Consider the following 24,765-nt stretch of genomic DNA (forward strand, 5'->3'; position numbering starts at 1 on the left):
GGATCCTTACTTTTGGATGGGGCGGTCATGCTGCAATCAAAACAAACGCAAGCATACACAGGGCCTTCCTTGTGAGTGTGGACGTGCATTGATTGCGCCAGTGTGTCACCCACTGTCCTGCTACGCGTTTTCAACAACCGACACTATAAGTTAAAAAGGATAATTTACATGTATGTCTTAAAACGGCTTTTATAAAACGTCTGGAAACCATGCTTGGGTTTCGTCGAACAATCCTTGTGATATTTGTCTACTGTGTTTTAGCGTGTTGCGCTGTGAAAGATGTATTTACGGGTTATGACAGGGAGAGAGTGGTGTGCCCACTGAAAAGTCTGGCATGGGGGCCTGGACTAGAAGCCAACTTTGACGTTCCGGCTCGGTTCTTTTTTATCCAAGCAGTTGACTTCCAAAACAATAGGTAGGTTTACTTCTCTGTATTTAAAAAAATCTTTGTTTATTTACAAAGTATTTCACATGTGACATAGCCTAGCCTAGATTAGAGGCCCCAGTATTGGGTGTTTATAGTCTTTATTTTTATTTTTAAATACGATTGCCTTTTCTTGAAAATGTTTGTTTTAATTGTATTTTCATCATATTAAAACATATTGCATTTGCTTGTAAAATATTATTCATTATTCACTAGAAACTATAAGATCACCCTGGCTCCCTCTGTAAAAAAGGCTCCCCCATGAATGAGCATTATAAGTTATAGGGGTCTATTAATAATTTGGGCCTCCTTATATGCTTTTCGTTTTTAAAATCGGCGTTGATAGATGAAAGTTTTACGACTGTTAGCCACCAATAAAACTGAAGTTTCCTATTGTACTACACAACCAAAACTTTCCCCAGTAAACTAAACCAAGTACTTTATAAGGCCTATAAAATTGAAAACATGCAGTTGCAAATATGCTAGCCAGCCAAAATGACCATTATAGAGTGTAGTGTAATGGTATTTTATAAGTGGAAAAGAAGTGAATGTAAGTGTTGGAGTCTGGCAGAGTCTTTCTGGAAGGCTAAATGACAACACAACATAATGCCCATAAACAGGAAGGCCCAGCTGGTACTATGAAGCAACTAAGTGGAAAGAAATGAGAAGAGAGAGAGAGTGGGCAGAAAGCACACAGAAAAAAACAACCTGGGATGCACTAGACCAAGTAACTGGGGCGCTGTACTCTTTTTTTTTCACTGAAACAAAAGTAAATTGGGCTATCCCTGAATTGTGCAATATTTATTTAAATAATGGTAGTATGTTTTAAAAGCAGAAATAGAGCATTTAAGAAAAGGGAGGCAACAAACAACTGTTTCCACGAAGTGGAAACTGCTGAAAAGGGATTGACAAACCCATATGATAAGGTTCAGAGCACCTTGTTAAGGTGTACCATAGAGTACTGTCCTTACTCTATGGGTGTACAAGGAGTTTAATACAGAATATGCATTAAGGCAGTTAGGTTTGCATAAAGAAAAATAATCAGGAAGGAGACCTGTTTAACAATCAAAAGATATCTAGGTGTAACCATGGTAACCAACAAAGGAAACTCAACAATATTGATCCATCGTCATTGATACCTACTCACAGGAACATTTTGTTCATGGTAAAACATCTGATGAACATTGGTCAATTTTACTTTAAGGGTTTTTGGTTAACATCCTTAGTATGGTACACAATGTTCGACAAATCCACAGTTAACAACAGAATTAGTCAAAATTACAATAGACTTACAAATGACTTACTGACATCTTCATGAAGCTCTTCTGTTTTGCAAGGTTATATTGAAGCATGGAGGAATGAATTAATTTATTCCTCCATGATTAAAGGAAAATGTCTTTCAGAAATGACAATGAAATTGGGAACACAAATCTGTCTTTAGGACTTATTTTTTCATGGAATTATAATTTCGAAGGTTAGTAAATTTTCACTTCTAAAGAGGTTTTTGAATGTTCTACAAATTCACAGTAAACAATGGAATTAGCAATTGTGTTTTTACAATACACTTTGACTAGCTCTTTTGTTTTGCAAGGTCATAGGGGCTATCAAACATTAAAGTCTTTGAGCGATGACAATGAAGCAAATCAAGTGTTGGGCGTGGTAGACTGTTTGCCAAGCATTCCCACTTCAATCATACCATGTTTGTTCAATAACAAAGAACCACAAGTGGTCTTAAATCTCAATGGGGGGGGGGGGTGGGCGCTCTAGAAACCTTGAGAGGCTAAAGGAGGCCAATTGCGAGTGCAGGTTTCAACTTACATTTAAAATTGCAGTATCATTCTGATTTTTTCAAGATTTTTCCATAAAGGCAGTGGACACTATTGGTAATTACTCAAATTATTATTAGCATAAAACCTTTCTTGGTGACGAGTAATGGGGAGAGGTTGATAGTATACAAATATTGACTGCTTTGAGTGCTACGGTTAAAACAACGACTCCCTCGGTGATCCCCGGACCGTCAATTTTCCGTCGGCGAGGGAGTCGTAGTTTAAAGCAGCACAAGTTAAAGCAGTCCATAACACCCCACCAGACTATTTATCATCTTCGTACACGTAATGTTCATACGTGCGTTTCAGATACACAGGTGTACAAGGGTTTGAGGTGGGTAAAAAGACGTCTGGGTACTGCACGCTGTGTGATAGTCGTCGAACTATCACACGGCAAAACGATGCACTTTCACTCGGCAAACGATGCACTATCACACAGCCGCCGTCTAGTAACGTCTACTAAAACTAAGACATGTATGTCATTTGACATGCTCTAAGCCAATGGAAAGGCAGAATATTTTTATGGGGTGTTATAATATAAAACATTGCGAAAAATGGCTCCCTCTGAAGTGGCATAGTTTTCGAGAAAGAAGTAATTTTCCACGAATTTGATTTTGAGACCTCAGATTTAGAATTTGAGGTCTCGAAATCAAGCATCTAAAAGCACACAACTTCGTGTGACAAGGGTGTTTTTTCTTTCATTATTATCTCGCTCCTTCAACGACCGATTTTAGCTCGAAAGGTTTGTTATTTCATGCATGTTGAGATACACCAAGTGAGAACTGGAATTTATGTCAAAAGGTCTGGGGTCCACAATATGTATGTAGCTTACTGTATAATGTAAAAATCGTTTTGAACTCTGTAGGGCCTACTAAATGACAGCACCGCTGTTGTAGAGTTGTGTAAGTGGTCATTCAGACACAATGAGTACATGATAAAGTCGGTTGAACTCGTGTTTCAACCCAATCTAGTTATTTGATTGATTCTAGAGTTAGCCCAATCGGGTTTAACCCGGTAAAAGTTAAGTTTTCGAGCTGGAGGGTTTATCTATAGACTGCTTTGAGTTTATACTCATTGCATGAGGATAGAATAATAAAGACAACATCAAGTTTATCTCACAACGGGTGACCACTGACCTCTCACCCTAAACAAAGACAATTGAAATGAGAGAAAGTGTGCATCTTTTGTTTAGGTTATTTTCGTCTTCCTCACCTGTAGTTTAGGCAAACTTCACCAAAATTTATCTGAAAATGATCGCGTAGGGCTTATAAATTTGTAAATTTGACCTCTATTTAGGGGCTAATGCTTCATTTTCAGCTATGTCAGACAGTTCCTACATGGTCAGATCTTGATCTGAACATGGCATAAGATGTATTGGTTGTTACTCAATTTATGGCATAAAAACTTACTTGGTTTAACGAGTAATGGGGAGCTGTTGATAGTATAAAACATTGTGAGAAACAGCTCCCTCTAAAGCAACGTAGTTTTTGAGGTCCTGAAATCAAGCATCTGAAAGCACACAACTTTGTGTGACGTAACAAGGGTGTACAACTTCCCTGACCAATTGAGTTCAAATTTTCACAGGTTTGTTATTTTGTGCGTATTGTATGTTGAGATACACCAAGTGTGTAGACTGGTCTTTGACAATTACCAATAGTGTCCAGTGTCTGCCCTTAGTACTGTACATCATTCCTAGTGGTAAGCAGGAAATTTAGGGTTTCAGTCTAACCATGGTCTATAACTGCTCAAAGTCTGTCTCAATTCCTCTTGAGAGGCTGTAGACCTGGTGATGACAACAAGCTACTGGGCTTTTTGCCCTGAAATGTTTTTGCGAGATGTCTGTGCAGGAAACAAATACTGAGTCATATTTGACCTTCATGGGTATGATAGTGTAATTGGGTGGCATTAGTCTAGACATAGTTGGAAAGAGCCATGTGAATGGAAAGTTTAACAAGCTCAGTGCAGAAATCCATTGCTAAGTTTGCAGAGTTTTGCAGTAATATCTGCTGAATTAAAAAAAAAAATTAAGAAATGTGCTCAGCAGCTTACTAAGTCTGGGTTCTTTAATTGTATGAGAACCTTAGGAGCAATGATAGGTCAGTGTGCATCCCTAGTCAGGGTGTGGAAGGGTTCTTTAATTGTATGATAACCTTAGGAGCAATGATAGGTCAGTGTGCATCCCTAGTCAGGGTGTGGAAGGGTTCTTTAATTGTATGAGAACCTTAGGAGCAATGATAGGTCAGTGTGCATCCCTAGTCAGGGTGTGGAAGGGTTCTTTAATTGTATGAGAACCTTAGAAGCAATGATAGGTCAGTGTGCATCCCTAGTCAGGGTGTGGAAGGGTTCTTTAATTGTATGAGAACCTTAGAAGCAATGATAGGTCAGTGTGCATCCCTAGTCAGGGTGTGGAAGGGTTCATTAATTGTATGAGAACCTTAGAAGCAATGATAGGTCAGTGTGCATCCCTAGTCAGGGTGTGGAAGGGTTCTTTAATTGTATGAGAACCTTAGGAGCAATGATAGGTCAGTGTGCATCCCTAGTCAGGGTGTGGAAGGGTTCTTTAATTGTATGAGAACCTTAGGGACCATGGATAAATTAAGAACGCGGCCGCCCGCGGTCAGACTCGTTCTAGAACGAGTCCGTCCCAAAATTGTCACGCGCCCGTCCCAAGATGGATTAAGCGCTTCACTGATTTTTAAGGTCCCTCATTATCGAACTCTATTGTTGGTGCCTTTTGTTGTTCAGATTACATGGACAAGACAGCTTGCAAGTAAGCCACGAAGGGGTGAAGGATTAGTGTTTGCGGTCTAGCTCAGGTATACACCAGACAATGGGTTGGAGATGTCCATGTACAGCCAACCCTCAAGTTTGCCAAAGCCAATACAATAATATGCTACTGCCATAACAAGTTGAAGTGGTAACTATTATTCTTAAATTTGAAATCATCGCCAACTTATTTTGTATCTACATCTAATTGTTACATTAGGACCCGTGTTTACAGAGATGATTACACTTACAAGATTCGTTCATAAAGGTACCGCGAAATCATGCTGACCGGCTCGCAATCACACAAAACATAACGCAAAATTACATCGTAGTACACAAACACTCCATCTAACTACACACTCACACACAGTGTTTTCAATATTCAGGCCTAGTAGTCTTGTTATTTTGCGTGCAACAAACTATAATGCAAGAAACATTGAACGCTAGAGGGCTTTCCTAAACAATGTGATAGCGGGAGAGCCGCCCTCCGTTGGAAAAATTGCGCAACAGCTTACGAAATTAGTTTCAACCGCCTTGAGATTAAGACTTTCGGGAGAATCTGGTGTCCGAAAATTGCAATACTAACCAGCGTTGGTGCCCGAGCTAAACTCATACAACATTGGCGCCGTCGCTGGTACCTTGGGCAACGTGGTGAATTTTCAGCAGTTCCTTGGGAAATATTAAGCGTGTTTAAGAAAAACTTCATAACGTGTTGGCTTCATTGTTCAAACATGAAACATTTTGGACACCTTGGATGTACAACAAAGAGTATAGTTTTACTGTTTAATGTAAGATGTTTTTCCTATTGACTTTGTTTTACTTTGGGGGATTATTTTGCATGGCGGTCGTGCAAAGACGTAGTATTTTTTATTTTTTAATCTGCGGTTGTGTTTTGACTTATTGTGTGAAAAGGGCTACAACTTGGGTTTATCTACCCAGATAAGCCGATTATAACTACACAGTGGTTTTCGGCCTACACCATTGTTCCTTTGTTATACAGTGGGTCTTCCTCGAGACCCGGTGGTTGAGGAGAACGCGTTCCACTCCGTAGTTTTTCTTTTGTTCGATTTGTCACGCGAAGGAACGCGTCGCGACCGGTCGTTCCCGTGACATAATTTATCCATGGTCCCTTAGAAGCAATGATAGGTCAGTGTGCATCCCTAGTCAGGGTGTGGAAGGGTTCTTTAATTGTATGAGAACCTTAGAAGCAATGATAGGTCAGTGTGCATCCCTAGTCAGGGTGTGGAAGGGTTCTTTAATTGTATGAGAACCTTAGAAGCAATGATAGGTCAGTGTGCATCCCTAGTCAGGGTGTGGAAGGGTTCTTTAATTGTATGAGAACTTTAGGAGCAATGATAGGTCAGTGTGCATCCCAAAATTTAGCTCTTGTATTGAAAAAGAATATTTGTAGGTTTGGAGATCTTTTTTTATATGAAACAATCAGGCAAACTGTTGAATCTACTTTTTATATTTAGTGGCTTTTGACTTGCTTGGCTACATGAATGCCTAAAAATAATTAATGTAGCAACTGTCCAATTTTGGAAAATTGGGTAGCTGGTCAATAGGCCTATAGAGCAAACTTTAGGGTTATTTGTTTTTATTTTTTGGAACAAAAATCCTCTGACCTGCTGAGGTTTCTTCACTGCTGCGAGATCTCTTCACTGAGAGAAATTTAAATCAATACAAAATCCTTCTATATGTTCACACATGTCTTCATGGTCAAGCACCAAAATACCTCACAGAAAACATCATCCTCTACAATACTGGTCGTTCTGAAGACCGTAGAAGGCTCCGCTCTGCTTCTGACGTAACACGCTTGGTCGTCCTCGCTCCTACAAAAACGCTGGAGACAATTCATTCTTAAATTCAGCTCCTAAGCTCTGGAACCAATTGCCATGTGACGTCAAAGAAGCGGTGTCTACTTCGGTATTCAAGCGGTCTCTCAACAGAAGTTCTTTGATGGTTATTTTGGGTCCAACTCAAGCCACAATTTGACAAATAAATTTCAAAATATCTTCTTCCTTTTTAACAGCTTCACATACTCCCCTGGACCCAATGCTTTCCAAGTCGCAATCAAACCTTCTACTGGAAGAGGTCGGATCTGGACCCAAGTACTGGATAGGAACGATGGAACTTTCCTTGTCCGTTATCGTCTCTTTCAAACATATCCTCAGATGAGAATTGAAGTCATGAGTGGAGACCGACATGTTGGCGCCTCACCTTTTATAATTACAGGTAAATTTGTATGTAATACCAACTAATACTAGAACATTAAATCTGATATTTTATTGAGTAAGAACTTTCTGATTTTGTATTGTTTTTGTAACTCTTGAATCTACATGGAAATTATTATGACACAAAATGTAAAATTTTCCATTTTACTAACAAGGTGAACAAGGTGTAATTTCTTGCCTGCCAGGATGTTCCTTGGAATGTACAGGTCTCGTTTTGTAAACAGGTTAATTTTTCTATCTATAAGAACCTTCTATGGTCCATACCATGGAGGAAGATTTTCCCACCTCCATGGGTCTACACTATATTCACACTGTTCAGAGTGTCCACAGCCTCCTGGGTGTTGTCACAGGTAGTTGGTGCACTCAGCCTCCTGGGTGTTGTCACAGGTAGTTGGTGCACTCAGCCTCCTGGATGTTGTCACAGGTAGTTCCTGTTTACATAAGTTCTAGCTTAGAGAAAGGATCTACAGCTTCCAGTAGGTACACCTGCATTCTGAAGATAATCTTGTATTGTGCCAACAGTCTGTCAACATGTTAAATCCATGTGTGTAAACTCCATTTACTTTGACTAACTATGGAAGTAAAATGACTTTACTCCAGTAAGAATCACAGTACATTTAAGCTGTAACGCATATTTGTGTCTTCTATTCTGTAATGGATGTTTTGTCAAACCACAATTGTAAACCTTACAATTAGAATCTGAATGTTTGTTGAGCAAAATATGCAGTCCCCTGGGTGGAATTCCTTTCACTCAGAGAGTTGTTATACCCCGCAGTTGTTACATGTACCTAAACACTTCTCAAGGTTTTTTTAAGCAACCTTTTGCTGCCATTTCAATTTCAACATATAGAAAAATAGTTTCGCGCACAATAAGTTTACTAGAAGCAAGAAATGTTTGGAGACAACTACATTTGTACTGTGGTGAAAGTGCATTGTGCACAATTTGAAAAACCTGTCTGTTTGTGATCTATAGGAAGCTCAATTTGGGGTATTGGTTATGTAAGTCTGGCAGGCACTGCCTCATCACTGAAGTGAAAGTTGTCCTTTGTGATACCATGGAGGAACCTGAGCCTTTGCTGAACACTTTCATCAGGTCAGTTCACAAGCTGATCCAGTTTATTGTAAGGGCCCATTTCTCAAGGCCCCCCCCCCCCCCTGACCACACCCAACAGAATGTGCCAGACACATTTCCTTACCAAATAGTAGGCCTATTTACATTCCTATACCAGACCTCAAATTAAGCCACAGAACAAAAAAGCAATTGCCTCATTGAAGTGCCCCTTACCATGGAAATTGATGTGCCCCTTACCATGGAAATTGATGTGCCCCTTACCATGGAAATTGATGTGCCCCTTACCATGGAAATTGATGTGCCCCTTACCATGGAAATTGATGTGCCCCTTACCATGGAAATTGATGTGCCCCTTACCATGGAAATTGATGTGCCCCTTACCATGGAAATTGATGTGCCCCTTACCATGGAAATTGATGTGCCCCTTACCATGGAAATTGATGTGCCCCTTACCATGGAAATTGATGTGCCCCTTACCATGGAAATTGATGTGCCCCTTACCATGGAAATTGATGTGCCCCTTACCATGGAAATTGATGTGCCCCTTACCATGGAAATTGATGTGCCCCTTACCATGGAAATTGATGTGCCCCTTACCATGGAAATTGATGTGCCCCTTACCATGGAAATTGATGTGCCCCTTACCATGGAAATTGATGTGCCCCTTACCATGGAAATTGATGTGCCCCTTACCATGGAAATTGATGTGCCCCTTACCATGGAAATTGATGTGCCCCTTACCATGGAAATTGATGTGCCCCTTACCATAGAAATTGAAGTGCCCCTTACCATGGAAATTGATGTGCCCCGTACCATGGAAATTGATGTGCCCCTTACCATAGAAATTGAAGTGCCCCTTACCATGGAAATTGATGTGCCCCGTACCATGGAAATTGATGTGCCCCTTACCATGGAAATTGATGTGCCCCTTACCATGGAAATTGATGTGCCCCTTACCATGGAAATTGATGTGCCCCTTACCATGGAAATTGATGTGCCCCTTACCATGGAAATTGATGTGCCCCTTACCATGGAAATTGATGTGCCCCTTACCATGGAAATTGATGTGCCCCTTACCATGGAAATTGATGTGCCCCTTACCATAGAAATTGAAGTGCCCCTTACCATGGAAATTGATGTGCCCCGTACCATGGAAATTGATGTGCCCCTTACCATAGAAATTGAAGTGCCCCTTACCATGGAAATTGATGTGCCCCGTACCATGGAAATTGATGTGCCCCTTACCATGGAAATTGATGTGCCCCTTACCATGGAAATTGATGTGCCCCTTACCATGGAAATTGATGTGCCCCTTACCACGGAAATTGATGTGCCCCTTACCACGGAAATTGATGTGCCCCTTACCATGGAAATTGATGTGCCCCTTGAAGAACAAAATTCAAGGCCTTTATTACATGTATGGCCTGTAGCCCTATGTTTTATTGCTTGTTGTATTAGCGCCATGAGCACTCGCAGTCACAGGTATATTTGTGTGTGTTGTAAATAGCTCATACATGTACATGTACACTGTACATATACATATAACCATGATTAGAGCAGAGCAAGGGTACTCCTGGACAAACTCTCTAATCTAAGAGAAATTTGTCTTTTCGGAAAAAAATTGCTATTAAGGAAGGTCGATCTGATGTATGACATTGCATTATTGTGAGGGTAAGAACAAAGTGAAGACACTATTGACTTCCTTATGTTGGGCTTGGAGGTAGCCTGGAAGTGAAGCATTCACACAAAGTCAACCAAGCAAGGAAGTTATCAAACCTAAAGTACAAGTGACCTTTGACACTGCAGACCCTTGGTTGTTAGGTTAGACTGGCAACCAGTGTTTTTATTTAGAGAGTACAACATGTACTGAATGCTTGATGAAAGGGGGGAGGGGCGGGACAGTTCAAATATCTGATGAGGACCGGTCAAAAATTCATTGCAAATGGTCTGGCTGGCTTTTTCTATTTTGAAAAGTATCCCTATTTTGTGTGAACCGACAAACTGGTGAAAAAAAACAAGCTTTAAATCTCCTGCTGGCTAAGAACTAACGGAGTGAAGGCAACCAGATTGAAGTCATCAAACCACACACATGACAAACAGAGAGGGTCCTTGGTCTATTTATTTCACTTCCAGACGTTTCCCGTGGCTCCAAAGTTCATGAACGTGTGGTCCTTTACCATACACCACTGCTTGGAACCTCCCACACTTAATGGCATGGAGGAAGGATTGCTTGTTTAGTGTATATTGTACAGTAGCCTGCACTACCTTCTGTTTGGACAGGAAGTCAAGGGGTCATTAAAGATCAAGAGATAAGTCTTGGAACCATGACCTTTGTGCTTGCAAGTTGATTTTTTCCTAAATTAAATCCAAACAACATGATATGGATAGTGAAGACTTAACCGACACCTTTCTGGTTTGTTTTACCATGGGAATTTATTCCTCCATGGTGAGATATAGTTTGATATTCAGTGTTACAATTGTGTGTTTGAATTTTGCTGGGTTTTTGTTGCATTTTATGACAATCTTTTAGTTGTTACGACCATGTAGGAATGACCATGACTGTTTCTGGTAATGTATGACACTGTAGTGTTATAGAGTCAGGAAAGTACTTGGCCACCTATACGGTGCTAACACACATCGGTTTATATGGGTAAAAACCAAACTGAATTTAATCTTTTACATGTTTTAAAGACACTGGACACTATTGGTAATTGTCATAGACCAGTCTTCTCACTTAGTGTATCTCATCATATGCATAAAATAACAAACCTGTGAAAACTTAAGCTCAAACGGTCATCTGCGAGATAATAATGAAGAAAAAAAACACCCTTGTCACACAAAGTTGTGCGCTTTTAGATGCTTGATTTCGAGACCTCAAATTCTAAATCGGAGGTCTCGAAATCAAATTCGTGGAAATCAATTCTTTCTCTAAAACTACTCCACTTCAGAGGGAGCCGTTTCTCACAATGTTTTATTCTATCAACCTCTCCCCATTACTTGTTAACCGAGAAAGTTGTTGTGCTAATAATTATTTTGAGTAATTACCAATCAGCTGCCTTGAAAGGTATTTTCTGAAATTGTTGTCAATCAGCGAAAATTTCATTAAATCTTTTTAATTTCACTGCGATTGGTGAAAAAATTTTTACCTTTCATTGGAAACACTTTGCAGTAACAAACCCAGGACAAAATTGACATTCAAATATGTGTTGGTGCAGACATCTCTTATTGTTGATGTTGTTTCCCCTGTAAGGCCAAATAAAAAAAAATACCAGTTGATCGTCCCCGCCCGTATCCTTTTTGGGGGCCGCATCCTTTTTTTTTACCATTTAATATTTTTTTTTTCTTTTTTTTTTTCAATCCATCTTTTCAAAAGGACTGGCCTAGGAGTTTCTCCCGAATCTAACTTCGTTTAGGTAGGCCTATAAATAAGTTTGCGGTTGATTCAAACTGAAGAATTGGTGGCCTGTTTGATTTGAAATACTTAGCGGCCATCTTGAAAAAAAAAAAATAGTAAATAGTAAATAGTAAGGCCCTCATCCTCCTCTTTTTAGAAAAATCCGGACGATCAATTGGTATTTTTTGTGATTTGGCCTAACCTTCAAAATGTATCGCCTTCTGTGGCCACCGGAAGATTGTACAGCACTAACGGCCTTTACTTCATTAAATTTGCTATGACAATACCAAACCAGACTAGGGTTGTTTTTGTAATGGTTGTTAGACACATGTTTGGCTCAAAAAGAGCTCAACAGTGGTCAGAAATGGCTTTGAAATAATGGAATTTGAACCAAGACCAATCAAAGCCAAAGAGTCAATGTTATTAAACGTTTTTATGGCAAGGAAAGTTCATTGATCAAACCAGGAAGGAAATTATCCAACTCCAATATTTTAAACTTTATTTTATGACTGTGATTTTCTTTAGCATTTAGGGAACTTTCATTTGAAAGCAAAATTAGGTTCAGACACTCCAACTCATTGTTTCTCTGTTTACAGGCCTAGAATTGTATTATTAAACAAGTTCATAACCTCTGTTGCCCTGGTATTTACCTTGGTGCCCATTTAAAGGTTTCCCAAAGACTTAAACATTTCAAAAGATAATGCCCTTCTCAAAGTAAAAATGACTATGCCCTCTGAAAGATGAAATTCAAGGCCCAAGTTTATCTATGTTGGTTTTTCTTTTAGCCTTTGAGAAAAAACTCTGCTAGGGTCAAAACGTCGGGCATTTAAAATTATTTTTTATTTATTTATTTGACAGAGCCAATGTATGACGAGAAGTGTAACTGTCCAGTTCAAGATCCAGAGCAATGGAAACAGAATATGCACTGTGCTTCAGAAATACATCCACAGATTCTGCAAGATCTCTCTGTGTTTCCATCCATTGATCTGGATCGGCTAGCGACTGAAGCCGTTAATAGATTTGAGAAACACCACAGCATGTGTCACTATAGTATTATTGATAACAAAGTAAGTCAATCTATAACATGAAGGTTTTGAAACTAACGTTTCTTTTCAGAACCACCCCAGCTCATTTAGAGATACAACGTCATTATGCATGGTGTTACTGTTACTGCAAATCTTTCCATATCAATCTAGTACTGTTGGTTAGCAGCAACACCATGTGTATCATTGTATCTGCTTGCTGGATACATGTAGATTTTGTTTTTTAGGAAAACTTGTTTTGCTTTATATTCTATTACGGGTTACGATAATTTTTAATACATTTTTTTTAAATTTGGGAGACTTCTCTAAGTGCTGTGGAGTAGATTTTCAGAAATTCGGGAGACTTGTCAGTTCTAAATAAAACTGTCCTGCTTATTAACTACTACTTGGGTAGAAGGAAGGAAATCAGCCAGGACTACTACTTTTGCTTATAGTTGAACGAGGGGACTACTCGTTATTAACTTAACTACCACAAAGTGAGTTCTTAATTGTTCTCAACGTTTCGACTAGCTTGCTCTATATTTGCTTTTCGGTAACACTATGTGTATCTACTTGCCAGGTAGAGTTTGTTCTTAGAGAAATGTCTTGCTTAATTCTACTACCACGGAGTAGATTGTTGGGGTATTCGGGAGTCTTGCTCTAGCTATATCATCAGGAGAGTACTGAATCCACTACATTTTTACAACAGAAAGAAAGAGACATGAAGAACCTTGTTTTAAATCATGACAGATTATTATCCGATGCCAGCTTGCTGTTTCCTATGATCGGATCCTTGTGGTATTCTCCAGACAGGAAGATCTATCTGAACAAACAAAACCACAGATTAAAAAATAACAAATTGATCGAAGGGAATTGGAATACTGTAGAAAGCATGTCATTGTGATAAACCATAGAGAAATGTTTTATGGATGAGCAAACATTGATGGTGTTATGTTAGTTATATTGCAAGCCAGTCCCCTGTTGGTACACAGATTAATGACAATGGTGGGAATGTATTCATAATATGACCCCAAGGTCAAAAATGGTTAACAGGTTGTCAAAACAGGAGAATAAACAGACTTTTTCTACAGGATAATAAACAGGATTTGTCTTTTCTAGAACTCCCCCCTTTTCTAATGACAATGAAACATTAATAAAAAATAATAATGAAAGTCATGAGGGGCCCCCAGGGAGACCAGTTCATGGACAACTGATGGGGCTCCCCTGGTTGAATATGACCTAATAAATAAATGAGGTTAATTTTATTTTGTTTAAGATTTATAGAAAAACACATGGACAACATGTTGGTTTTAAGATGTTCTCGGATGCATTTCTTCTCTCCATGGCTCGGAAGGTAAGTCAGTATTTATTACTAGAGAAGGTATCTGCGGCAATATTGCATGTACTTGTATTCTGAGAGTTGTTTTTTAACAGAACATTATTTACAAGTCCAAACGCAAGAAAGTGTATACGTTATAGGCCTTGATACAGAGAGAATGAAGGTCATGCAGAGGAAAATATAAATACCTCTAACAATGGTTAGGTCACATTTTCTTTTAACAATACAAATATTTATTTAAAGACACTATTGGTAATTGTCAAAGACCAGTCTTCTCACTTGGTGTGTCTCAACATATGCATAAAATAACAAACCTGTGAAAGTTTGAGCTCAATCGGTCGTCGAAGTTGTGAGATAATAATGAAAGAAAACACACCCTTGTCACACGTAGTTGTGGTGCTTTCAGATGCTTGATTACGAGACCTCAAAATCTAATTCTGAGGTCTCAAAATCAAATTCGTGGAAAATTACTTCTTTCTTGAAAACTATGTTACTTCATAGGGAGCCGTTCCCCACAATGTTTTATACTATCAACAGCTCCCCATTACTTGTTACCAAGTAAGGTTTTATGCTAATAATTATTTTGAGTAATTGCCAATAGTGTCCACTGTTTTTAAAGCTAAACATCATGTTTCAATTATGACTTCTAATGTTTACCAACTCAATAGTGTAATAACTTGCCAACCATCTTATTTGAACAGGTGCGACTCCCAGATGTGGAATTTTTCATTAACCTCGGGGATTGGCCTCTAGAGAAGAAGTCAGCCAATGACAGCCCTCTACCAATCCTATCCTGGTGTGGTTCCGATGATACCAGGGATATCGTCATGCCAACGTATGACATCACAGAGTCAACCTTGGAAACCCTAGGCAGGTCAGTCCCAGCTGGTTTTAATTTGACTTTAAAATGTTCCCTTTTGTTTGTGGAGGCGTGACCTTCCTTTAAAGGGGGTTACAATTTTTGAAAAAGTAAATATTTTTAAAAGTCAATTTGGTCTTTTAAATCTCTCAAACAAATTGTGTGTAACTCTGTATTATAAGACCACGCTTAAAATCATTCAGGTTCCCCCATTGTTTTCATTGACTAGCCAGCAGGACCTGTTTAGCTTCTTATTTTGGTAGTCCACCAGATGTTTCACCTGTTCATCTTTTACTTAATTTTTCTCCTCTTTTTGGGGGAGAGACTCATTTTTTATTTGAGTTGAAACCATTTATGAACATTCCAAGCAGGCAGTGGTTTACACAACTTTGGAAAGAATTGACATTGCCAGCTGATCCAACTGGACAGACTTTTGACTTGACTGGTCCTTAGAAGAAATAACTAGTGTCACTGTTTGGGGAGAACGCCACCGCTCCTATATTATCTTCTTCCAATAGTGGAAACACTATACAGAAACATTGCAAGTTATAAATACATAACTACATCTAAAGTTGTTTAAAATAACAACATCATGGCAGGGAAAGCCATTTCCTGGATGTTATAATTACAACATTGTTCGTCATGGTGACAACGTAGTTAATGTTGCACAACAACTTACTCAGATGTACATGTATGTGCCTTTAATTAAATGTGTCTATTTTTAAGACAGAAATACTTCCTGGGACTATTAAGTTAAGGACGTTCATGTATTTGTGTAAAGTGTCAAGACCGGGACACGATCCTACACTCTGCTGATAACAAAAAGTTTGAGTTCTGTGCTCTTAACCACTTGGCTAAGCCATGCCTGGCAGTTGGAGTGCTAAGCTGTTGTGATTGTTGCTTAGCATTGATTTCTCTCTTAATTAGTGGCAAACACATCCCTTAAACTGATGATCCTTTAATGGTTTGTGGAAGTGGCTAGTTTGCACTTGATGTCTACTTTTCCTTTCTGTATCATGTTGAGAGTCCATCAGAGATATCACATGAAGTGATCGATAGTTGATAATGATCAAGAGTAGATTCAGTTGACAAGATTGATGATTCAATACGGTACCTTAATACTGGGTTTTGCAGTTGAAGTTGTTTGCTTGTGCAAGTAAATCTTTGGGTTTGTTTGGGAAGTTTGGTTGTTGTTTTGTTGGGCTAGTTGTAGCATCGACTGGTTCATTACTCATGGTTGACTTAACTGACAGACACAGGAGGCCTTCATTATATACCAAAACTACTCAATGGTTCTTTTCAGCACCACCACAACAACTAGATTTCTGTCTGAAGCATTCAGGTTGGTTGCATGGTTTATTCCCTGCTACCACAACAACTAGATTTCTGTCTGAAGCATTCAGGTTGGTTGCATGGTTTATTCCCTGCTACCTTTCATCCCTGTAGACCCCTTTGAAACTCAACTCAGACTGGAGCCTTGTGTGTGGGTTGGTTTTTCAGTCCCTACCTGATTGCAGCTAGGGCATTCCCAAGAGTTTGTTTTTTCTCTCTTATTTTTTCCTCGCCTCCCTCCTATTCTTAAACTGAGATTTCTTCAACATCTTATCTTCTGAGGTGTCTTTGAACTTTAGGGTCACAGTGAAAGGCATCGGCTCCTTGGTGTCATTACCAAAAATCAAAAATATATGATAATAATAAAACATAGTGTTACCGCAAGCTTTTAATTCCATATTGTTTATTATTGTGCAAAGTTAAATATCTTCTTATGACATTATTAAATTCAATAAATTTTGCTTCCCTTCAGCAACATGAAAATAATGTCACTTACTAAATACTGCGTCTGTACTTATTGCTTGCTTTCCAGGGTTTCTCTAGACATGTTGTCTGTCCAGGCCAACACTGGTCCTAAATGGATCAACAAGACAACTAAGGCATTCTGGAGAGGTAGAGATAGTCGTAGAGAGAGATTAAATCTGGTTAAGTTATCTCGTAGTCAGCCGGATCTTATTGATGCAGCGCTCACAAACTTCTTCTTCTTCAGGAACGAAGAGGAGGAATATGGACCTAAAGTCAAACATATTTCATTCTTTGACTTTTTCAAGGTGAGATTGGTATCTTTTAAAAAGATTCAATAACAGTGTTTTTATTTTTGTATACTAATGTTTTTCTTGTTGATTACTCATGGCAGATTTACTAGCTGAAGACCCTACTCTTGCTAAGCAAGAAATTAGTGGGGTACCAGTCACAGCAATGGTATGGTGTTTTAGTCGGTAACCTATTTTTGCTAAGCAATGAGTTCTCTGTGCCTGGCATGTTTTTGTGCTAACATGTTTTATGTAATTGTGCCCTCATCTTTCAAGTTTTGAAATATTGCTTTTTTTGTGGAAATGTATCGCCAGCAAATGTTTGTTTCGACTTTAAAACTTAAACGATTTCATCTCAAACAAATTGTTGCTGTCATTTCATCGATACTGGATGTCACAGTGCAAAGTGGTATACAGGGTTTCATTGAAGCAATTCCTAAAGTACTTTGAACCTCAACGCTAAAACGAAAAACCCTTTGGTATGGTCTCTTAAAAACCTCAGGGAGGATCAAAAGATACTTTGGATTGTGAAGCTTTCAATTTGGAATCTAGTTTTCTCATGTAATCTGAGTTGAAACGCAAATCTCTTGTTAAGTTTTTAGTCTGGGATTTAAGGACAATTTGGCAACCTGCTGTAAGTGTAAAAGTAGTTCAATGGAATCTGTAATCTAGTGAGGTTTGGTTTAACACCATGGGATAATCTAGATGAGCAGTGGCGATTCTTATATACAAATCAGTAAAGTGAGAAACTCTTGAGTTTGATCGATAGGCTCTGATCTTTTTATCTCTTAAAGTATTTCTTTGAAATTATGGAGAATTTTTCTTGATCCTATTCCCAGTATGGAAAACTTCTAAGATACCAGTCTTTAGACTAGAATTGTTCATTGTGTTCATTGTTAGTAAACCAGTTTGCCAGAATTCATCTATAGAGATTTCTTATTGTGTAACCCATGATTGTACTGTTAGCCTTCCTTTCACTGTGTGGAGGGCAAAGAAGATTACATGAAAAGTATACGGGATTACCTTAATCTTCTTTAGGATGATCGTTAGCTTCTTTTGTGTTGAACCATACCTTCATCTATGGTTGAACCATGGAGGTAGAATTAAACTGTCTAAATGGCCATGATTTTTGGTAGTCATAAGTCCACTTGCACTACATTTCAATGAAGGGCCTGCACTGCACACATATTACAGTCTAGATTCTACCTCCATGGGCTGAGTAAAATCATGGTACAATCATGGAGGATGGTACAATCATGGAGGATGGTACAATCATGGAGGATGGTACAATCATGGAGGATGGTACAATCATGGAGGATGGTACAATCATGGAGGATGGTACAATCATGGAGGATGGTACAATCATGGAGGATGGTACAATCATGGAGGATGGTACAATCATGGAGGATGGTACAATCATGGAGGATGGTACAATCATGGAGGATGGTACAATCATGGAGGATGGTACAATCATGGAGGATGGTACAATCATGGAGGATGGTACAATCATGGAGGATGGTACAATCATGGAGGATGGTACAATCATGGAGGATGGTACAATCGTGGAGGATGGTAAAATCATGGAGGATGGTACAATCATGGATCTTGGCTCCATGGTACAATGTACAGCTTCCATTTCTAACACTGTCTTGTATGCTGTTCAATTTTAAAGTAAAGGCAAAACATTATTAAAGGTGTCATTTTTAAATGATTGGCATTCAGTTTGGCGTAGTGGTTTCCTTCTTACTTTTTAACCCTGTTATCAAATTGTTTAGACATAAACCACCTCTGGTGACTGCATTATTTGAACACTCAAGACTGAAGCGAACATTCTTACACTGTCACATAAAAAGCTCTTTTTTTACACTACTGGTAATTACTCAGAATAATTGTTAGCATAAAAACTTGGAGAGCTGTTGATAGTAAACAGCATTGTGGGAAACTGCTCCCTCTGAAGTAATGTAGTTTACGAGAAGGAGGTAGTTTCTCACTCAAACAGTATTAGACATCAGGCCTGAAGCATTTTATTATGCATCTGAAGGCACACAACTGTAAAACAATTTTTTTTTTTAAATGTACAGTTGATGGTTGTTTTACAAGTGTTTTATGTTGATTTTCTACAGTACAAATACCAGATAAACATAGATGGTACTGTCGCAGCCTACCGTCTTCCATACCTACTGAGTGGTGATAGCGCTGTCTTGAAGCATGACTCGGTCTACTATGAACATTTCTACAAGCAGATACAACCTTGGGTTCATTACATTCCTTTCAAGAAGGATTTAAGTGATATCGTAGAGAAGATTAAATGGGCACAAACACATGATGAAGAGGTGAGGAATCAAAGACTCTACATCTTCTAGTATTTTCTTTTCATTTTTTTCATCTCAGCCTTCGAGAAAACAACCTGCTAGGTCGAAAAGTCAGGCCGTTAACTACTTAAAAACTTACCCAGTAAGTTTCTCATGGTTTCTCTGATGGTTTTTTACTTGATATTGGATTTCAAATGTAAGCAATCCCTGGTGACTTAGCAGGTCATCTCACAAATGGCTTACATGTATTTCATAAGGTGCTTGGGCAGAGAACTGAGCAGGAAACATTACAGACATATAATATGAAATTGTTTCCAATAAACACTAACCTGCACAAATATTTAAGGTGTGGGGTTGCAGTTTGAATGGGCACTATAGCCTGTCAAATATCTGCCACAAGAGGGCGCTCTAAGAGTTAATAGCTTCACAAAGTGTCAGTGAAATCGATCATTCAATGAGCCATACGAAATAAATTAACTTCACAACTACCCGATTGGTGAAATGAAAGTATTCAAAGTTAATTCTAGACTTTCTAATTGTGAAGAAATCTTTGATAGTACCTGTTTTTAGCCTTTTAATAACTTTTATCATCAATCTTTTCCTTCTCTCTGTCAGGCCCAGCAAATAGCTAAAAATGCCCAGCAGTTTGCCCGAGATAATCTACTGTCCAATAATATCTTCTGTTACTACTACCAACTTCTTAAGGTAGTCAGTTCATTTTATCTCCATAAGTTTCCACCTTTTTATATGAAATTGTTAATAGAATGAATGGTTCTTCGCAGGCTTGAACTTCACTCTTGAACTTCACTCTTGAAGGGTCACAGCAATTTTCTTCTGAAGGGGCACTTCTATGAGGGAAACGTCAATTTGTAGAACTTTGCAAAGGGTGCTGTGATTTATTTTGAGGCCTGTTGTTTTTATGAAATCCATTCTCAATAGAGTCTTCTTCTTACGAGCTGATGGGGGTATAGTGGCTATAATCCTGGGGGGGGGGGGGGGGGGGCGGGGGGGGGGGGATCCGGGAAAATCAGCATCAGCCAAACCTTGGGCTCTATTGGCTTAGAGTGGCCATAATCCTGTGGGGGATCCGGGAACATCAACGTCAGCCAAACCTTGGGCTCTATTGGCTTAGAGTGGCCATAATCCTGTGGGGGATCCGGGAACATCAACGTCAGCCAAACCTTGGGCTCTATTGGGTGGTTGATGGAGAGATCACTCTCTGGTGATGTGATTAATAAAGTGAATAGTGCTAAATATACAGCACCAATGTACAACACATGCACAAATCCTGGTGTGAATACCCACACAATTCCTCTGTATTTTTTAACTATGAGATTCTCCAAGTTGTGTTTATAATTCTACTTTTGTTTTCTTTCGACCCTCAGGAATACTCTTCCAGACAGGTTGGTTCACCAAAGATTCGAGAAGGAATGGAACTAGTTGAGCACCCTGCTGAAGATGCACATTGTCAATGCAGTAGAACGGTACAAGTGAGTAGATATAACCCCCCGGAAAAGGGTTGTTAGGGGAACCCCCGTAGGGCAGCAGCAGAATGGAACACGTGCAAAGATGTTACGTTTGGAAAGAAGGTTGCTAGGGGAACCCCTGTAGGGCAGTATAAACAACTTCCACACATTATTTTAAAAAACTTTTTACTATTTGTATTGAACAGGATTAAAACTGGTCTTTTTTCACTAGGCATTCTTGATGGTCTAGTGGTAGGACTTCTTCTGTAGAATGGCAGGGGGTGTGGGGTTAAAAGCCCCCCCCCCCCCCTGAGTAGTATACCAGAGGGAACCTTTTTTTCTGACAGGACTTGGGTAAAAGTATCGAGTACTTTGTGCTCATCAGTCATAGATGTAGGGTGATACAAAAGGTTTTAATAACATTTGTTTTCCCTGGTACAATTGTTTAATCTGTTTAATAACTTTCTCCTCTCTCCATTTCTGTTTTCAATCTCCAGGCACACGAAGAACTCTGAAACAAACAACTTCAACTCAAGCTCTCACTTTTATAATAATGTACATAATAATGTGTATAACAAGTAACATTTAACCCATAAGTATTACTAAAACAGTGTATAGGTGTTGTAGAAATGTATTACAGATATTGACACACATGGTAACCCTATCTGGCTGGGCTGTCTTTTCAACTCGTTAAATAAGGAGACATTTATAACATAAATATTATACAGGTGCAACTAGAGTTGGATTTTCTTTTCTAATTTCCCAATGGTTAATAAGTTTCTTTATTTTTAAGTTGTGGACAATAAATTGTTAAATTCTATCTCCACAAATAGAATGAGGTTTTAAAACCAAGCGACTAAGAACAGAAGACTATTCCTGATTCTCAGAATCCAAACGATAATAATTACAACTCATTACTTTCACAAGTGCTGCATATAAAATGAAAAAAAAACCGGATTTGTAAGTAAGAATGCTGAGAGATTTATACACCTGAAAGTTTTGGAAATCACATTTTAAAGCCTCACAAGTCAGTCTTATTTGTATTGTTTCAACACTCGGGTAAAGTATACTTTTGGAACTGCTTGATTGATTAAATCCTATATGAATGTAGATATAAATACATTACAACTAAGTTGTGAAAATTTCAATTTACAAAGTGTTTGCATTTTGGGTATATCACTAAAACCTGGAGCAGTTAGTCCATGCAGGAAGAAACATCCGTAATTTGAATACACAGTCTGAGGAACGTTTCTGCATGAAACATTTTTCTGACTTGTTTAATTTCTTCTCTAAAACCACATTATTTAGAAAGGAATCATTTCTTAAAAGTGAATACATAATGAACAGCAGCAACTCCATGTAGTTTTTTTTAAACAGTATCACTGACTTTGATGGGATTTTCACAGGTTGTATGTATGGTGGTGTTTCTAGAAAACTAGAAGATAGAAAAGGAATCAATTTGTTTATTGTTGTTCCTTGAAACATGAATGAAAAGCAAAGTGACTTGGATATAAAGACATCTCATAGAAAGGTCAAAGGTCATCAGAAACAGGGTCATGAAGGTTTTTTAGTCCCCAGTTATAGCAGTAAAGGAAATTATGACACTCAAGGCAGATTTTAATAAAATACCTTTATTTTTATGTCTTGGGTATTTGACACTCTTACAACAGTATTCTTATTTTAATTTTGGAAAAAAAACTTCACAAAGAATTTTTATTACCATTCACGATGCACTCATTTTTAGACAACTTTTTTATATTCCATTTATGCTGACATCTCCACAAAATAATATTTTTGTCATTAAACATTTTATTTTTGGACTTTTATGATTACCACTATATGTATTTTGCAAAATATTTATTATGTTAGGTTTTACTACACATCTCATGATTATAGCTAGCATACATGGTCTGGTCTTTCACTGATAGTGGACCAAAGGGAAGATAGTACAAAGAAGAGAATTATAATAAAAACAATTCATTTATTTTCTTTTGGAAATGGTTTTGTAGAAATAAATCGCTACCAAATGGAAGTTTGGTTTCAAAGATGACTCTATATTTTTCCATCTGTGTCTGTATGGCAAATCAACTCATTTATTCAGTTTGACACGTACAAAACAACTTTTTTGCTCAAAATTGTGCACATTCAAATGTAAAATTAGGTCTTGAAAGAACTTTTGTTATGCCTGTCGGATCCCAGAACAAAGGTAGCCTGGCTGTCACAGGTTGTACACTAATTAAGTTTCTTTGGCAAAACTAATAAACATCAATGTTACTGAAAATTGAAAACTTGAAATTCACAAACAGTTGTTATATTTGGGTGGGTAAAAGTTTGAAATGTATATGCAGTGGGGACACGTTTGCACATAAGTGAAAAAATTAACAAGACTTTTTTTATGAAAAACTTTCCTATACATATATGAAAAAGAAGCAAACTAAGTGTTTCTTTGTAAAGAAAACTGAAAAGATGGTAATGCAGGTAATTAAAGGCAAGCAAAACAAAGTTTGGTTCCACTAAACCAAATCGTAAATATTTTCATTTTATTTTAGCTGCTGGTCATTTTGTCCATGTACTTACTGATAGTTTTATACTGGCAAAGTTTTGTTAAGTCTTTAAAATAAAACATTGATTGGCATGTCATTATCATGTCTTAAATATTATGTTAATACATAAAATGACTTAATAAGTTACTATTTTTATTGTTGACAACTTGGTTTACAGTTTGCTTTACACTAACATTATTTTTGTAAACAGTTTTTTTTAAAAACTTAATTCTATCACACCTTGAATCTTTAGGTTACATTCTGTACTTAAAAATTGTGTTATCATTTCAGGTTTAGAAACTAGGCTCAGACTCATATAGTAGTAATAATATGAAGAGAATAGATAGAAACGACTTGTAATAAACACTACTTATTGGTTTGAAATAATATTATGCCAAGGATTATGGAGATGGATTCCTTAGGAAGTAAATTCTGTTCATTATTAATATTCTGTTAATTTTTCTGGTGCTGAATTAATAAATGAAGTTAAGTTTAACAAAATTATCACTGTGTAAATTGTTTTTCTTCAATTTGTTCGTAATTGTGGTGGTGGGTGGGGCTGGATTTCAGATCAATAATATCTCTCAAGGAGGATCAGGTTTTAATTGCACTACTGGTCAAAAGAACTTAATGATCAGGGTATGATTTCATAGAGTTGTTTTGTTTAATCACACAAAGTTGGTTAGGGGTTGGCAACAAAATGATGTTGTATGGGACTTGGTAGCTGGTCCTTGCTCTATTTCTATGTTTTCATTTACCACCTGTTAGTTGTCATAGGTCTGCTGCTTATTTTTGCTTAGCGGGAAATAATGTCTTGCCACTTTTTTCCCCTATAAAATTTGCACAGGTTCAGTAAAAGAATAATTATTCTGGGAACTTAATTTACCCCCCCCCCCCTTCTGATCTTATGGTCTTGATGTGTCTTTAATTTGTTTCATACATGTTGCACCTAAAAACAAGGCATTGCTTCGTCAATAACTTTTTGAAGGTGCCCTTTTTGGTACTTAGTACTACTATTGGTACATGCATGGAGGCTAATTTATTCCTCCATGGTACATGTCCTTGGTAGGTTTTCCTCCTGAAATTTCCGCTGGGGAACCTAACAAGGAGGTAGAAGAGCGTCGTCGGTTTTTTTTTGGTTATAGGCCTTTTATGCTTTTAGTATTGGGTGTCGAGCCGAGCAAAGCCAAATCTGTGATTTGAAACTCCGGACGCGGCATGTATGGCCCAACGATGCACAGATCCTCCTAGGCTTTCGGATGCCTTGGGTTTCGTCCGCCTGCCCTTCGAATGCACACAAAAAGTGCGCATTATCTGACAGAGCCTGTTTCAAAGCCGAAAGGTAGACCGTAGTTTCGAAAAGGCCCGCAATCAAACTGGACATGGAACTGGTTTGAGGGCGCACTATACATAATTGAACGAAT

At 38.2% G+C, this 24,765-nt stretch overlaps 1 protein-coding gene across 2 annotated transcripts; it reads left to right on the plus strand.

Annotated features, from left to right (window-relative positions):
- On the plus strand, nucleotides 1-23,845 carry LOC117305202 (protein O-glucosyltransferase 2-like). 2 transcript variants are annotated; one of them, XM_033790018.1, is made up of 10 exons: nucleotides 1-415; nucleotides 7,049-7,251; nucleotides 12,575-12,783; nucleotides 14,015-14,092; nucleotides 14,779-14,951; nucleotides 16,801-17,038; nucleotides 19,144-19,353; nucleotides 19,948-20,037; nucleotides 20,718-20,822; nucleotides 21,296-23,845. In XM_033790018.1, the coding sequence occupies exons 1-10, from the start codon at nucleotides 210-212 to the stop codon at nucleotides 21,311-21,313; spliced, it is 1,530 nt and encodes a 509-aa protein (XP_033645909.1). In that variant the 5' UTR covers nucleotides 1-209; the 3' UTR covers nucleotides 21,314-23,845. The 2 variants fall into 2 exon arrangements, with proteins under 2 accessions (XP_033645909.1, XP_033645910.1); XM_033790019.1 differs by having other exon boundaries at nucleotides 20,718-20,816.
- Nucleotides 23,846-24,765: the final 920 nt, after the last annotated feature.

The sequence above is a fragment of the Asterias rubens genome, chromosome 22, assembly GCF_902459465.1.
Source record: "Asterias rubens chromosome 22, eAstRub1.3, whole genome shotgun sequence".
In the NCBI taxonomy this organism is placed as follows: Eukaryota; Metazoa; Echinodermata; class Asteroidea; order Forcipulatida; family Asteriidae; genus Asterias; species Asterias rubens.

Coding starts and splice junctions, on each gene's coding strand:
- LOC117305202 (XM_033790018.1), top strand. CDS start 210: ATGCTTGGGTTTCGTCGAACAATCCTTGTGATATTTGTCTACTGTGTT. Junction 12,784..14,014: donor ATAGTATTATTGATAACAAA/GTAAGTCAATCT, acceptor ATTTTGTTTAAG/ATTTATAGAAAAACACATGG. Junction 19,354..19,947: donor CACAAACACATGATGAAGAG/GTGAGGAATCAA, acceptor TCTCTCTGTCAG/GCCCAGCAAATAGCTAAAAA.